General features: G+C 41.0%; 2 protein-coding genes across 3 annotated transcripts in view; both read right to left on the reverse strand.

Moving 5' to 3' along the window:
* Positions 1 to 12,626, reverse strand: part of camsap2b (calmodulin regulated spectrin-associated protein family, member 2b) — a 35,830-nt gene extending 23,204 nt beyond the window's left edge. For both annotated transcript variants that reach the window (XM_051397316.1, XM_051397308.1), the window contains exons 1-2: positions 10,763 to 12,626; positions 4,735 to 4,994 (exon numbers count right to left, since the gene is read on the reverse strand). In XM_051397316.1, the coding sequence (XP_051253276.1) occupies positions 4,735 to 4,994; positions 10,763 to 10,901 (399 nt within the window). In that variant the 5' untranslated portion in view covers positions 10,902 to 12,626. The remainder of the gene's footprint in view (positions 1 to 4,734; positions 4,995 to 10,762) is intronic.
* A 146-nt stretch (positions 12,627 to 12,772) lies between these two features.
* ticam1 (TIR domain containing adaptor molecule 1) lies at positions 12,773 to 16,191 on the reverse strand. The gene is made up of 2 exons (XM_051397327.1): positions 16,086 to 16,191; positions 12,773 to 15,653 (listed from the first exon to the last, which is right to left on the reverse strand). The coding sequence occupies exon 2, from the start codon at positions 15,506 to 15,508 to the stop codon at positions 13,724 to 13,726; it is 1,785 nt and encodes a 594-aa protein (XP_051253287.1). The 5' UTR covers positions 15,509 to 15,653; positions 16,086 to 16,191; the 3' UTR covers positions 12,773 to 13,723.
* Positions 16,192 to 16,463: the final 272 nt, after the last annotated feature.

Raw genomic sequence — 16,463 nt, forward strand, 5'->3', positions numbered from 1 at the left:
AACACAGCAAACTAGATTTTTTTCTGAAAGGAATGTAATATTGTTGCACTCTTTAGACCCAACGCTCATCCTTCTGATCTGACTAAGACTATAATTAACGACTATTCTCATTACTGATTAATCTGTTGTGCCCTTCGCAATTTCCCAGAGACCAAGGTAATGTGTTCAAATTGTCAATTGTGTCTATTAAAAACACATTTGAGAAGATGGAACCAGAAAATATTTGGTATTTTAGCTTCAAAGAGAGTAAAAAGATTAATCAATTCTCAACATTGTTCTAGATTGTTTTGTTTTTTTGCTGGATAAGCAATTAATCAGCTAATTGTAACTAATGTAAGCTGAACAGATGTTGTAGACTGGTACTGACTGGTACTGACCTGTATAGTGACGTATGCTACACTGAATGCTCCAGCTGTAGTGTATTACAAGGGTAAACAGGATTGTTTGGATTGGTGCTGGAACACGGAACTGCCACACTGCCTGATATTGAATATTGTCTATGAAACAGTCTGCAGACACTGTCTTGAATTCCTGCATCTTCAGGATATTGTCAGATATTTGGCATTGCATGCATTCTCCTCCAGAGGCACAGTAGCCGGTCTGGCTGACAGCTGGACTGACTGACAGAGAGACAGGCAGAGGGTGAGACAGGCCAGAGCAGCTTAGACTGGAGCTGGCGATCCAGAAAACATGATCTTCATGAAAACCCATGGAGCTTTCTCTATGATTGAGGCTTTTCTGAACACATTTACATAAAACCCCTAAATCTTGAATGTCTTTAAGAAGCTTGCGTAGGTGTGTAAGTGTGTGTGTGTCACATGAATTTAAATGGTGAAAAATAATACTGGTCTTAATTTATGTTTCATTAGGACATTTGTCTACATTCAAACATCTGCACTAAAAAAAATTATATCATTATAGAAACATAGATCACAATTTGGTATGCCTATATAGCGAAAAAAAAGCTACTATTATAGCAGTAGTATAATAATAGTATTGTATAGTATTTACGTGTAACTCTCTGTAGAATCACAACATATTGTTTTTACATTTCTGTTTATGTACAGATTAAACAAGCAAGATATACCATGTTAATTAGTGAGCTTTAAAGCTGCTAGTAGGTGGATCTCTTAACTTTGGATAGAGCCACATCATTTCCATTTTGCTAAGCTAGCTAGTAATTAAAAACACAGACATGAGTGGCATAATTATTCTAATCTGAATGAAAAAAAAAGTGAAACATGATCTTCAGCTTCTCTCTAGAAGCATATAATTTCCATACAGTGAAAAGACGTGTTATTATTATTTTTGTTAATTATTATTATAAAATCTTGACAATAGTCAGAGGACTGAAACTTACATATGTTGTTTTTTACCAGGTACCAGACAGACAGTACATGGAGCCGCTGCTTTCATATCTACAGACTGTTCTCGTATCCACCACTGTTGACACTACAGCATGGATTTAAAAGCCATGTGCTGTCTATTATCCCTACACAAAGTCCTTTGGGGTGTGTGTGCATGTGTGTGCACAGACGCAAGTCTAAACCACTCACGGTGACAGACACGCCTTATAAGGCTGTGGAAATGGCACACACTGGTCATAAAGACCTGCAGTACACTCGTGCACACTATCTAACAGAAGCATCAGTATTCATACTCACTACTGTTGTACGGCTGCATGAGTTTGTGTGTGTGTGTGTGTGTGTGTGTGTGTGTGTGTGTGTGTGTGTGTGTGTGTGTGTGCCCTTGATCAAAGGCATCTATAGGAAAGCACAATACAGCTGAGCAAACAGATAATCAAAGTAACCTCTTTCTGGACAAACATCACAAGTGTCCGTTCAACACAGGTACACAATCAGAAATGGCCTACATCTGAGCAACACAAGTGTTTTTATTGTGCAACTTTACACCTTCATGTCTGGCTCTATTGAGACATTAGTGTGTGCTGACAGTTATGGTGCAATTGTCCAAAATGCCAGTAAAAATAATGACCACTCTCACTATCTCTCTCTCACACACATCCATAAAATCCGGCAAATCTTTCAGCAAAATTTGGCAGAGAGCTTTCAGACGAAGGCACACGCCCCTCTGCAGGAAAATTCAATTACCGCTACGACTCTCTCTCTGTCCTCCGCCACTTTCTTGTCTCTGTTTCAACACTCAGAGGGCAGCGCGTGCGAGCATGTGCGAGACTTAAAAAAAAAAGTAAAAGAGAAACAGGAAGGTAGAGCTAGAAAAGGACACACAGGTCTTGTGCACACTGCTGGAGGTCTGACAGCTCTTTGGAGGTGTGTGTGTGTGTGTGTGTGTGTGTGTGTGTGTGTTAGAAGAGGGGGTAATAAGGAGAAAGAGTGGGAGTGGGAGTGGGGGGGGGCACTCATTTGTGCACCAGACGTGCTTTGACTCACTGTGAGACCCCACCCTCCACTGTGCTGCAGTAGAGCACATCACGTCTTCCTCCTCTCCTCAACCCTCCCTGCTCTCCATGTACTCCGCTCTTCTCCTCCCCCGTCATTCCCCCCCCTTCCAGATGGCCACATTAGCAGACCCGCCTGCCAAAAAGGCAATACCTTACCCCTTCTCTCCTCTCTTCTCTATCTTTCCATCCATTCCTACTTCTTACAGACTTCCACACTCACCCTTTTCCTCTCTTCTCTCGCTCTACTTTCCTGCTTCCTCCTGGATCGCCGCCAAATGGCAGCCCCTAAACTCCATCTTTCCCCCTCCTTCTCTCTCTACATCCATTCGCCCTCTGACAGACTGCCACGCTCCTCCTCCTCCCTGACATGAGTTATTCTTCTGTTGCACAGCATTTGGAAAACCATGAGGTAATCATTTTCTCTACAGATATACCATAACCCAAAATGAAAAGCCTTTACTTTTAGCGTGACTGAAATGATCCTGCTGAGTCCACAAATACTCACACACACACACAGTTCTTCTACTTTACAGAACCAATCTAGTGAATTCAGACGGGCAGAGAGCAACAATAAGGATGGACAGATTAACAAATTGCCTGCATGTGTGTTACACAAATGAAGGTCAATAGGCGCCGAGGGTCCAGGGGCTATATGCTCCATTTGTCTACTTAACACTGTCACTAAATCACCTGCTATACGGAAACACAGAGACAAAGAGAGAGACTACACACGCACTTTTATAGCTATGAAAGGGCATGGGATAATTAAGCGTTGCACCCAATCACCACCCATCAGTCTCACCTTCATGACATAATCAATCAATGAGTTATGTGGAGAGCACAATCAACCGTATAACATAAAAATGTGAGTTTTCGTCTAGAGCTGTAAAAAGTGAGAGCACAAGCAGAGGGCAAATAAACCTGAGAGAAAGAGACAAAGATGTGGGGGTACTGTCGGGCTTGATGGAATATGTTTAAGCTTCAATTAAATATTCGGGAGATAACAATGTCCCGGGTTCATTTAATCCAAAAAGATAGGAGTTTGGATGAGATGGAGGAATGGTAGCAAAGGCTAAAAAAGATACCACGGCAGGAAGAGAGAAGGATGGAGACAGAAGGAGGAACAAACAGAGAGAGAGACAAGAGACTTAAGGTAAGAAACAGTAAGACAGACAGAGTGAGAGCAGGAGTGGGAGGTAGGGAGGGAGGAGGGAGAGAGGGTACACTGCAATGCAGACACCTTTTGGCGTCAGCAGAAGTGCCCGGTCTCCAGCCATGCGTGTGCTAGCTGTGTGTCTGGATCAAGCTGCCACAGACTCACTGTCCTTTCATAACTAAAGCATCATAAATGAAAGTTACTCAAGCTCAGAATCGATACTCACACCCAGCGAAAGGGAAAAAGGTGTGTTATGTTCTAGAGCTGAAACGATGAGCTAATTAATTGATATGTCAAAAAAAAAAAAAGGAAAATAATGACAGTTATGGTTGTTGTTTAAGTCATTCCTTAAGCAAAAATGCCCCAAATTAACTTGTTCCAGCCTTTCAGATGTGAGGATACTCATTCATATAACGGAATATCTTTGGGTTTGGATTTTAGGTTGGACAAAAAATAATTAATTACAGATGAATATCAACCAATAATGAAAATAACTACTGTATGTTGCAGCCTTATTATGTTCCACAGTATTGACAACATACTACTGGAACATCTCTTGGTGGTGTGAGCTATGGCATGTTTGCCCCGCGCTGTCTAATGACACAGAGACTGAACAGTGAGTAATGGGTTGCTATAGGAAACCCGTCATTAGCGGTTGTTTTTCTCTCAACAGGACAGATCGTGGAGGACGTACGGAACGGTGCACACAAACACACTATCCTATAACTCGCTTATTCTCAGCGAGGGGAAGACACAGCGAAGCACACAGCTACTGTTATCATAGTGCTGAAATAAGTAGTTGATTAATAAGTTAGTTATAATAAATAGATTTAAGTCATTTAATAAGTAATTCGCTGGTTCCAGCCTGTATTTGCTGTTTTATATCATTGCAATTTTTTTATATGTTCATTAACAATTTGAAGACATAATCTTGGGCTATGGGAAATTGTGATGGCCATTTCCTGCTAGTTTTCGATATTTAATAGACAATGAATGAAAATGAATCCTTAATTGTAGCCTGGTTACTAAGAGTGAGCATGTACATTTATGCACAGTACAAAAAGTGTATACAGAAAAAACATAAACTAGACTAAACTGCAAAATGGAAATGCTGCAAATAAATCAGGATGTTTTCAATCACATACTCTCCACTCACCATGTGTATAGGCGTGCTGGTCAGATCTCTCTCAGTGACCAGTCGGTCCTGGTCAGTTACGTACAGGCCTTTCTGGGCCAGGGCCTGGATGACAGCGTTGTGTCCCAGTAAAGGTTTGACAGCATCACTGCGGAGGATCAGGCTCCCTGCCCGGCAGTAGAGCTCTGCAGACTGGAGCAGGCAGGCCACTGGAGGCTTCAGGTGCTCCTGGTTGTACTGGTCCTTGTATAGAGGTTCAGCCAGCTCCTCTGGCACTGAGTCTGAGGGGAGAGAAAGGCACAGAAAGGGAGAGAGGTGGGTAAGAGCTGGTTTAAAGCAGCTCCTGTGCTCCAGCTTCATCTCTGCTGAGAGACAGAAGAAAACAGTGACAGGCATGTAGGCAATAAAAAGCTATGCTACTATTATTTCTATATTTTACTGCCTTTGTTGTTGTTGCTATGGCTTCACAACAGCACACTGTAGAGCAGAGCCTCGCCTTCATGACCACAACCAGCTCAAAGCTTGTGGCACACACCCAGAAAAGATGGTATACGCCACAAAACCTCCTGAACATCATCAGTGAAAAGTCCATTTGCACAAGTTACAAGGTCAGTTAGTGGTTAAAGGCAGTTTCCAGAAAGAGTCTTCTCCATTACAATAACAAGCACACCAATGTCACGTGTTTATTTGTTGGTGCTTATCTTAGTGAAGATCCAGACAGGACATCTTGTGAGCACAAAGACAGTGTGTGTGTGTGTGTGTGTGTGTGTGTGTGTGTGTGTGTGTGTCTGTCTGTCTGTCTGTCTGTGTGTGCGCACGCATGTGTGTGTGTGTGTGTGTGTGTGTGTGTGTGTGTCAAATATATTTCAGCCATGTGTGTAGGTGTATGTTACAAAGCATTGAGTACCTTCTAATCCTGTTACCTCATCCAGTAAATCTGATTTGAAGAAAATAGCTGGACACACACACCTACACACACACACACACACACACACACACACACACACACACACACACACACACACACACTTCCAGGACTCACTTACTCTTCTTTTCTATTTCTTTCCTCACCATGTTGTTGTTAACCACACTTTGTGACTCAGAGTTATAATATACTAGTCATCCATCTGTCACTCAATGACATGCATACCCTTGTATAGGGATATATATATATATATATATGTGTGTGTGTGTGTGTGTGTGTGTGTGTGTGTGTGTTAGCTTTATTACACTGTGCTCCGGTATGAGTGTGTATTCCTGGTGTGAGGGGTCATTTCCTCTCTGCCTGCCTCTGAATCACACCGAAGGAAACAAAAGAAAACTAAGGGAATCTATCTTAAAGGTACAGGTTTGTGCTCTTCTATCCTCCAAAATAAGATCACTGCACGGGAAAAAGAGCTCAGCAAAACAACATAATAAAATTAAACATTTAAAGCTCAGTGTAGAAAAAATCTATTCAGCATGTGATCAAACCTCGGCAGTTTTCCAGTGGCTGTGGTTAGTGTAGACCCCCCATAACCCCGCGCTGGGTGATGAAAAGAGATATTTAAAGCAACAGGCAGATGTTACACCACATCAACATCTACTTCATAACAAGCCCTCCTGCGTCTAGTCATAGCTTTTAAATCAATCCAACTTTTGTCAGAATGTCTATAAAGCTGATTAATGGAGCTGCACTTGAATGATTCAGCCTCTGAGAAAGTAATTATTCTGCTTTTGTTAGAAATGGTTACAGTACACAATTTGAAGAGCAGTAACTCAAACTATTAACAAAGATACAAGCTTTCTTTTTAGATCATGTAAACTTTGAGGTTAATCACATAGTTTAAAACAAAAACAAAAAAAAGAAGAGCAAGCTACAATAACACAGTGAGCAAGTTTTTCTAGAGTTCATGAAAATCTGCCTCGTCAAGTAAAAACCCTCTCCTTTGTGTTGGCCATCAAAGAGGAAACAGACAGGAAGTGGCTGCCACAGGAAGTCCAGGCACGAAGAAGACTGCTCCCCTGGAGACTGCTGGGATCACAGCTCAGCATACACAACATCACGGTCAGCAGAGTTTATCTCTGCTGGCTGACTGCTCTTTGTTAACTGATAATGATGTCTTAAGTTTTTACAGGGATTAGATTATTAGCTTTGGCTCATATGTTTGTTGGCTTCTTCATTTTATACATTATCATCATGAGATAGACTAGACAAAATACTTTAAGCTTGCAATGACAGATGGCAAACTTGGCTACTTGGGAAACAAGCTGTGAACACAACACTACATATTATCAGCTTTTAAGCTAATACATCAAACAGTTTCCAATTTACACATCTCCCAGACATGGAGCAACATTATCATCCATTTGGAGTTGTGTTTTTGGCCATCCGATGAATGTGTGTCCAATTTTCTCGATCTTTTAGCTAAAATAACTCTATGAGAGGGAACCACAGCAGTAAAGTTGTGGGCCATAAAACCAAAACAATGACCTGAAAGAGGTTAAAACGCTGAGGGGAACTTCAGAGTGGACTGATAATAACTCCACGTGCACTGTATATGATAGGTGTCATACAATAAAAACCCATACATGTACTCATGTCCATTGTAAACACAAATATATTGACTGTTACGTCCAAAACAATGTGCATATTTTTCCTGCGTATAAACACGTATGTTACATAGAAGACTGGTGGCATATGTATCCATGTACTGGATATCCAAGACATTTCTTTTTTTTCTCTTTTTTTTCATTCCTACATGCTAAGTTAGTGGACAGCAACATGAGCTAGTTTCTAATTTTAAAGCAGTGTAACATATGAAACACAGAGCACAAAGCCATAATAATCAGAGTATGCATGTCGTCATTCAAGCCAATACACCATCTGATTTCACTGATCAGCTTTAGAAGCAAAGCGGCACTCATTCCGCCAAGGCTGGAGAGGATACTCTCTCAGCTCTCCATGGTCGTCTTTGTTTTTTTTCACTGACGAATTGTATTTCCATCCATCCAAGGGTATTTAGTGTTGGTGACCTGCAGTGATGCTAGTGGTTACAGAGTGTACAGCCAGAATCATTGTGCTGCTGCATTTGATAAAGTGATTCAACCCTTTGGTGTAAACTCACCATCAAATGATAGATCAGGTTTTTGTCTGGCAAGCCGATGGCTGACTGCGATTTACAGGACTAGATTTGATTAAATATAATAAATTTAAAACCAGAAACTGCTGTTGAGTGCGGTTAAACTGAACCAGCACGGAGGTAAACAAATGCCAGACAGTGACCAGTAACCACCAGCTACATTAGTCCCAAGAGAAATTTACAAAAAAATCAATGATGTTCATGCATTGATTTGTAAAGTCCTCCTCCACTCAATTGTGGTCTTCATATTGTTACTCCCTTTGGAGGTTTGAGCTCCACTGTGCATGATGGATGTGCTTACTTAAATCTTAAATCTGAGTTTAACACGTGGACATAGGAGCGGGATTTTGGGAATTCACAATAGTTTGGAAGCCAACAGTGTTTCAACATGCACCTTCATTTTGCAACATAATATCAGCACATTCATAGATTGTGGATCTTTCAATAAGAGTGAAGGAGTAGATGTAATATGTTGGTAAACCCGTATCAGACACAAATAACTATTCAAAGCAGAGTAGTTGTATGTGTCTTAAAGCATGTGTGGTGGTGATCTTTAACAATACTCAAACACATTATGCTAGCACTTAAGCACTGTTGTTAAAGTCTGAGCCGACCTCTGTTTGGTCCTTTGCTGCCATGTGTTTTAAGATCACATGATGCCAACATGGAGACACATCAGGACAAAAGTATGGAGACAGTAAAGCTGCGCTCTGACATTTACAACACACCCACTCATAAAACTCCATGCGTACAAATGTCAGTCCACATCTTTACAAAGCCTCTTAAATCCCATTTGTTTTCTTTGGCTTTCTTTTAATTACATACCTTTCACATAAAGGTGCTTGTTTTTATAAACTGCCATCTCTCTGAAAGGTGCTATATGAACATGCGCTTCATGAGTATGTATGTGTAAGTTTCAGCACAAACTTTCAGCTGATGAGAAAGTTGTTACATCTAAGCATCACCAGATTCAAACCATCACTCATCTGTCCAAACTAGGCCAAACAAGACTCTGAGGACTGGGTATGAATTGGGCCACAGTTCTCGGCTGCGCCGGGAGCTGAAACTGTGTCACCAGAGGAATGGGGAAAAAACACGGCGGCAACTTTCTCATATGTTGCTGTCCTCTACCTTGTGTAAGTCTCTCCACCATTTCATGCTCTCTGAGGGCAAAACAAGAGTCATGTGCAGCCCTATTTGGCACTTGCTGCTGGATCAATGGGTGTGATTCATATGTCTGTCTTTTGATCTGTCTCTTTCTAGGTTTGTCTGTCTGTGTGTGTAGCATCAGAGTAGTGTACATGGAGGAGGAGCTGTTAAAAGCATTCATTAGGAGCTAGAGTAAACCTCTGGGCTGAGAGCAGGCTGGAATTACTCTTTATGAGGGCAGGCCGCCAGAGCTGCTTCCAGACCACACTGAGGACAGGAGACAGGCCAGAGCTGGGATACATGTAGTTACGTATAAAGAATAATTACTGACACCATATGAAAACATGGGAGGTGTTACTTTCAGAAACTTAACTGGTAACTATTCTGACAATCAGTAACATTAATAATGGATTATGTGAACATTATCAAGCTTCTCAAGGGTAGAGATTTGCTGTTCTTCCTTGTCTTGTGTGTGTGAAACGGAATATCTTTTGGATTATTGACTTTAGGTTGGAAAAAAACAAGACATTTTTGGAGACATCCTTTTGGGCTTTAGGAAAGTGTGACGGGCATCGTTCATCGGACATTTTATAAACCAAGAGATAAACCGTTTTTCCAGAAAAAATGCCAAACATTCCCTGTTACCATGTGTGAGTTGCTTCTTTTTAGTTTTATGTGATAGTAAACTGAATATATTTGGAGTTTGGACGGACAGAAGATGTGTGATGGGCATTAATCACTTTTATCTGAAATTTTTTGGACCAAAATATTGGAAAAAACATCAAACACTCACTGTTTCCAATTTTTCAGTTGCAAAGATTTGCCCCTTTTCCTCATCTAATGTGATTGTAAACTGATGATTTTTTTGGTTTTAGGCTGTTGGACTGTAGGAAAACAATTGTAAACAAGTGTGATGAGCATATATTTTGATATTTTAGAACATCTAAATTGATTGAAAGTAAGACAAATAGTAAGAAGTCATTATGGGAACAGTCAAAGGATCAGTGATGGTCAGTTTACTGTGATTACAGAAACACAAATGCATTTGTACTTTTTGTACTTGCACCATCTTTGTGGTGTTGGAAACTGCTGATATGTTACAGATTGGCCACCGCCATCAACACTGAATTGTGCATCTAAACTTTCTTTTAACATTATAATATTTTGTATTTTTATATTGTTTTTAAGGGTTGATGTCAGCTGTACTCCTACATTTAAGTTACAACACGGATGTCAAGTCCTTGCATCAAAATGCCATCAAATGCCATCAAACTGTAAAGGCTGACAGTTAAGAGACAGAGCGTTACATAATAGGTTTGACCTGACTTATGCAGTGGGGAGTAATTGGCATTAGGCATGTAACAGGTTAAATCACTGACACTGTGACATGAGCAGTGTTGTAGAGGATCTGACCTACGAGCTGCAGGTAGAGATAGAGATGTAAACAGAAATACAAAGATTAACCTAGAATAGAATATAGTTAACATCAGTCTTTCTATTTTGGGTGAATATTTCTATTCAATTTCTTATTTATAGAATAAAAAAAGAAGAAATATTTCTGTTTCTATATAACAAAACAAAGGAGGAACATTAAAGAGAGTAGTTTAACTGGGTTTGTCTCTAACAGTGGGGTTGTTATTTACAAAATAGTCCCGCCAGTAAACCGCCCCTGGTCCAACTCAACATCAGTCCACATTATTACACGTTAGATGATTATCTTAACAATGTTTTCCACTAATCTAATCCAGAGATGAAGACGATTAGGAGGCGCCACCTACCCGAGCCGAAAGCCTTGGCCACCAGCCACGTCAGGCTGCATGATATCTTGGCCCTGGTAAAGTCATAGTGATCGAAGCTCTTGATGGCAGGGACGATGAAGGTCCGTCTCATCCCTCTGTCTTCTGCCGCATCTCCCATCTTTCCTCTCTCTCGGGATCCCGCTAAGGGGCTTCACTGCAGCGGGAGGATCAGTCAGCTTGAGGAATTCCTCCTGACTGCGGATGACATCCCGTCCAGAGGAATTCAATGCAGCAAAAATTTCCCCCTTCTCCAGAAAAAAAAAAAAAAAAACTTTGAGCGTGGCCTTGATTGTTGGAGAGCACGACGAGTTGGGTTAACAAAAAAAAAAGAAAAAGGGCGCTACATGAGCACCATCCTCCAGTTTTAAACGTTTCAGGAATATCCTTAAACCGTGACAGCACAGCGCAGTTCAGAAGCAGGATTTCTGAAGATTTCCTCCATTCCCTGACATTATTATCCTCAGGTTGTCCGACATAACGGAGCAGCTGTGCGGCGGAGGAGGACAGCTACAGCCCCGAGCACCGGAGCACGGCTTCACACATCAGCGAAAGACGCCGTTCGTGTCCATGTTGTTCTTCCTTTTCTTTTCCCAACTGTTTTCTCTCTCTCCCCCTGTATCTCTCCGCGGCGTCTTCTCTGCGCTTTTCCTGCCGCACTGGTCGGAGGATAGAGCGTGCCACTGCGCACGCGCGATCCACCCACCCAGTCTATTCAGTCCTGACAGGAGTCACCGTGTAATACAAACCGAGGTGGAGTTCACTGGTAGGAGAGTTTCTGACTAACTCCCAGATGTTGTTTCCACGAAGAGCTGCAGACAGAAATACTTTCACAGAATATATCTGGATATAAGGGAGAAGAAGAGTTAGTTACTGTACAGATATGATATGTTTTATATCACTTCATAATTATTATTGATTCCTTGACAGCAGTAACCAATAAAAACAAAGTCAGAAGTACCATAAAGTGTCTGTAACGTTTGTATTCAATTTTATTGATTTACTTGGTCATTTATCATTTTTAATTATTTTACATTTTTTAGTATTCTGACATGAAACGTTAACAAGGTAGGCACTGATTATTATAATATTACTAATTATTGTACATTGATTCTGTCAAATGTGTTAAAGAAAAGGAAATAAATGTTGATTTTAGACTTAAGCAAAATGTCTGTATTGTATCTATTGTAAGACTCGTTTACACCAGGGAGATACTGTATGTACTCCACTATAGTTTTCTGGTAGAACTCTTGTATCTCCAAACTGTCAACGTTTAATGAATCCAGTCTCGATTTTGCTTCATCACATTGTATTTACGAGCTAGAGGCAAGAGGTACATTTTCTTAAAAGATGTGGCGAGCATGGACTGAGCAGGAGACAAAATGATAAAAGGACCCCAGGGGTGTTAGGCTGAATTAGGGCACACACACACACACACACACAAATAAAATAGTCCGTCTAGGTTGTTAACCTGGTTGATGTAGAAACAGCTCTGAATGTTTTCATGACAATCTGGGATAAATGAAGCATATCTGTGGACCCTCAGATGAAAAAAGTGAGGGGTATGACACAAATATACTTAATTATTTACCCTCTCACACCATGACATTCAAGTGCTCCTCTGATGTGAGGTTAGGCCAAAAATGAAACATCCTTTTAAAGCACAGACCTAAGCTGGTCATCTAAATCCTGGAGCTACTGTACAGTGACAATATGACACATTTAAACAGCCAAACCTGGATTCACTTATTCACGATTAAGAACATTCAAATACACTTCTACACCTAATCACTAAAATAAAGTTAACTAGTCAATTATTTTAATTTGAATTCCAAGTACTTTTAATTTCAGTACTTGTTCAATTTAACTTTGACTGCAGGATGCATTGTCATTGTGGTATTGCTACATCCACTTAAGTTAAAGATTTGAATACAACAACGTTCATGGAGGCCATCACTTATAGCGTTATTCTGCGTACGGATGAGACAACAGTAAGAATCAGAAAAAAATATTTATAAAGCACCGCCAAAAACAAGGTTACCAAGTGCATCAGAAAACATCAGAAAAACTACCGATACAAAAATATTTGCAAAAATGAACACATGCTAATGAGGGGATGAAAAGAAGAGTAAAAACTACAGAAAATGAAATGCTATAGAAGTGTTTTTACCTGATCTCCTCAGGTAGTTTGTTTCACTGCTTGAGCTATTAAAAGCAACGTGTCTGAGAAGCTCAGTGTGCAGTTTGGCTCTTAGACAAAATGTTAGAAATATGTGAATAGTTCCCTGTTAACCATCAACCTGAGCTGACCAATAAAATCTTACAATTGATTTGATCATTTACAATCAAGTGGCAATCAGTGATGCTCATGTCTTCAACACTGCGTTAACAGACTGCTGCTGTTGTAGTCAGATTTACAATTATTGTTATACCAAACTGTACCTTCACATAAGGATTTAAACACCATGAACACTTGGAAACAAAAGGAAAATATCAAATTAAGATTGCATCTCTTTTAGCTCTCAGATACCAGAGCAGTAGTGCTATTGAACGACACTGAAGAAGTTCCTGTGAAGGGCAATGAGGAGCAATGAGGAGCAATGAGAAGCGTATAACAGCACTGCCCCCTAGTGCCTGAAGTGGGTTCCTACAGCTCATGAGATCAGAGGAGTATGTATCACATATCGGTCAGTAGATGGCAGTCCTCTGCTAAATATGAATTTGAAACACTGTCCTTCTGCTCAACAGACACTTAATTGCTCCTGTGACAGTTTTATTGAATTGTCTTTCCCCAACAGTGAAACAATCTGCAGTGAAAACCCCTCAGTGGTTGTTACATTTTAGTGTTCAGAAAACATGATTATTTCTCTCAGCTTCTACAAATAAATTGACTGATAAATTGAATTTTTTTTTTTTTTTTTTTTTTAGAGAGAGAGAGGGAGTTTAGGGCTCATCATCATCTCTGTCTGCACCTCCACTCAAGTCCACAGTCATTTGAGAGTCATTACCGATCATAATGTACTTAGCATGTTCAATATGAATATTTGGTTGTTGTTGCCACCAAGCCCTGCCGTCAGCACCGTCCTGTTCTGTAGGCACATTGGGACGGAGAAGAAGTTTTTGTGCCACTAAAAGCCCGAGGTTCTCTCTCTCCAGTGACTCTGCTGCTTTACACTCCTTGAGCATCTGCTTTTGGTGCTGGTTTAAATGCTTTAGTCTCTCCTGTTTCTCTTTCTGCCTTTTCACCTCCTGCTCTTCAAGCCAGTGTTTCTTCAGTTTTTTAATCCTTGCTGGAGTCAAGAACTTTTGTATTTTTCTCTCAAAACTCTTGCTCTCCGTGAGTGGAACTATCCCCTGCAAAACCAAAGGGATGCTCTGTCTGGGCATGCAATTCTCCTGTGGCAGCAGAGGGATAACAGTGTTGTGCTTGTGTTTTTTGTTTATGGAGTTGATAAGAGCAGAGTTTGTCTCTATCTCTTGCATGTGATTGTTGAAGTTGTGGGTGAGCAGCAGAATAGTAAAGGCTGTGTTGTTGATAGCATCCGCCACACAAGTCAGACTGCACTTCCCAGGGGTGGCAAATTCCTCAGAGAAAGTTGCCCCTTCGTCACCAATGACCTTTGACAGTTTTTCCGTAATGCTCTCAGCCATCTCTGCATCCTCTGGCGCGTGCAAGATAACAAATGGATAAAATGTGGCCTCCTCCTCGTCTTCTTCTGCACCATTACTCACATGCATTTCATTTGCAACAGGCATCCTGGGTAGGACAATGTTTGTTGCAGTAGGTAGTGCAAAATTTGATTCAGTAGTTGGTTTGGTGGTTCGGATTGGAGTCTCATTCAGAGTGATATGACTGTCCAACTTACTGGTATCTGCAGCAGATGTTTCCTCCATCCTTGCGTGTTTCTTTGCTCCAAACATAGGAGGTTCATTGGATTTCAGCTGAGGCTCCTGAGATTTCTGAGATTGCCCAGGTGCATTTTTTGCTCCACTCGCATGGGTGTCGGATTTTTCTGGAGTTCTTTTGTCATCTGGAAATAAGTCCGTTGGAGGTAAACTTATCTCTAGATGAGTAGGGTATGAGAGCATTGAGGAGGACGCTTGCAGTGGGCTGGGCAGACTGTGAGCTCTGTCTGACTGATCCTGGGTCGCTTTTAAAGTTGTGTTGCCTTCACTCAGGCTGCTATCAAGGTCACGGTAAGACTCTGACTTGAGATCTGTGGGGGTGCACATCCACTCTACAAACTGTGGCCCACAAACAACTTTAGCTTCCTCACTGAGTCGATCATACTCCAGATCCTCACAACTGCTTGCTTTTTGGTCGTCACTGGAAAGAGCTCTCTTATATGCCAGGTTTCTCAGAAGTGGATCACACAGCCTCTGTTTTGATAAAACCTTGAAAATACGAGCCAACGCTGCCAAAGATTCTCCTGTAAACTCTTGGAAATTACCACAATGAATGGCAAAATCTTCTAGTTTACCTCCACTCATCTGACATATTTCAGCCAGATGTTTAGCGAGGTAGTTGTCCCTCAGCAACTGGAGTTTGTTCAGGGCCTGTGCCTCCTTCTGGAGAATGATCAGACACAAGGCGTGTATGATATTATCTTCAGGAGACTCACCCAGCTGGAATGTCAGGCTAAGCAGTCGCTCCTGAGGTGCTTTACCTAGTATGTCAAAGACGTCTCTCAGTCCCGTCCCCTGAGTTTCTTGTCCTCTGTGACTCATTTTCTGTTTTACTTGCAACTCAACCTCCAGCCGATGAAAAGAGCTGATAGGATCACATGTGATTTGCCAACATATTCGTCTTCATTTCTTCAAGAACTTGAGTTGTTGGAGAGAGAAGCGCACAATTCCATGGACATTCTTGTATCTGTAAAGCACATCAGAAGTTATGTACGATGGTATATTACAACATCAACATGTATGGTCACAACATGATGAGACTACGTGTTTAAAAAGTTGTACATTTGCTTGCATATGCAGCCAAAATGACATTTAATAGATCACACTTTGTATCGTTCCACCAAGATCAAACTGACCTTTAAACTGATTTCATTTGAAACACTAAATCAATAAAAAACTTTAAGATAGTGACTCACTACCCAGGTGTTCTAGGCGCCATAACATTAAATTGTGTGCTTCCAGCTCAAACAAGGAAGTTACTCAGACTCTCCAGTTCAGTTTAACCAGAAGAAAACTACTTTCCCCTTAACTTAGTGCAATTCTGACATCGACCACAGAACACGACAGAGTGTGGAGAGTCTGGTCAAACTTTTGGTATAAAGTTCATCAGTAACCGTACCTGGGTCAGCTGTAGGCCCCTGCTACCACGGAACACTTCTGCTCAGCATAATGATGATGTCACAGTGTGTGAAGTAAGGGAGCCCATGAGGGACAAAAGGCAAAAGCAGGAAGAACCATTCATGACTAAAAACTTAGTTCTCCACATAACCAAATATGTTAAGAAATGCTATAAGTAATAAAAACATTCACCAGAATTGCTGCTAACCTCTTAAACATGTTCTTTGTGACACTCTTTCAACTCTAATGTACTTAAATTTCTCACAACATTGCAAATCTGCCAAAAAATACTTGTGATGAGTGTGGGAGTCTTTAGCTCCTCGTGCACAATAGGCGCAGGAGAGAGAAGAATTCTGGCTTTTCTCCCTCTCTGCTGAGA

The sequence above is a fragment of the Dicentrarchus labrax genome, unplaced genomic scaffold (assembly GCF_905237075.1).
Source record: "Dicentrarchus labrax unplaced genomic scaffold, dlabrax2021, whole genome shotgun sequence".
In the NCBI taxonomy this organism is placed as follows: domain Eukaryota; kingdom Metazoa; phylum Chordata; class Actinopteri; family Moronidae; genus Dicentrarchus; species Dicentrarchus labrax.

Coding starts and splice junctions, on each gene's coding strand:
- ticam1 (XM_051397327.1), bottom strand. CDS start 15,508: ATGAGTCACAGAGGACAAGAAACTCAGGGGACGGGACTGAGAGACGTC.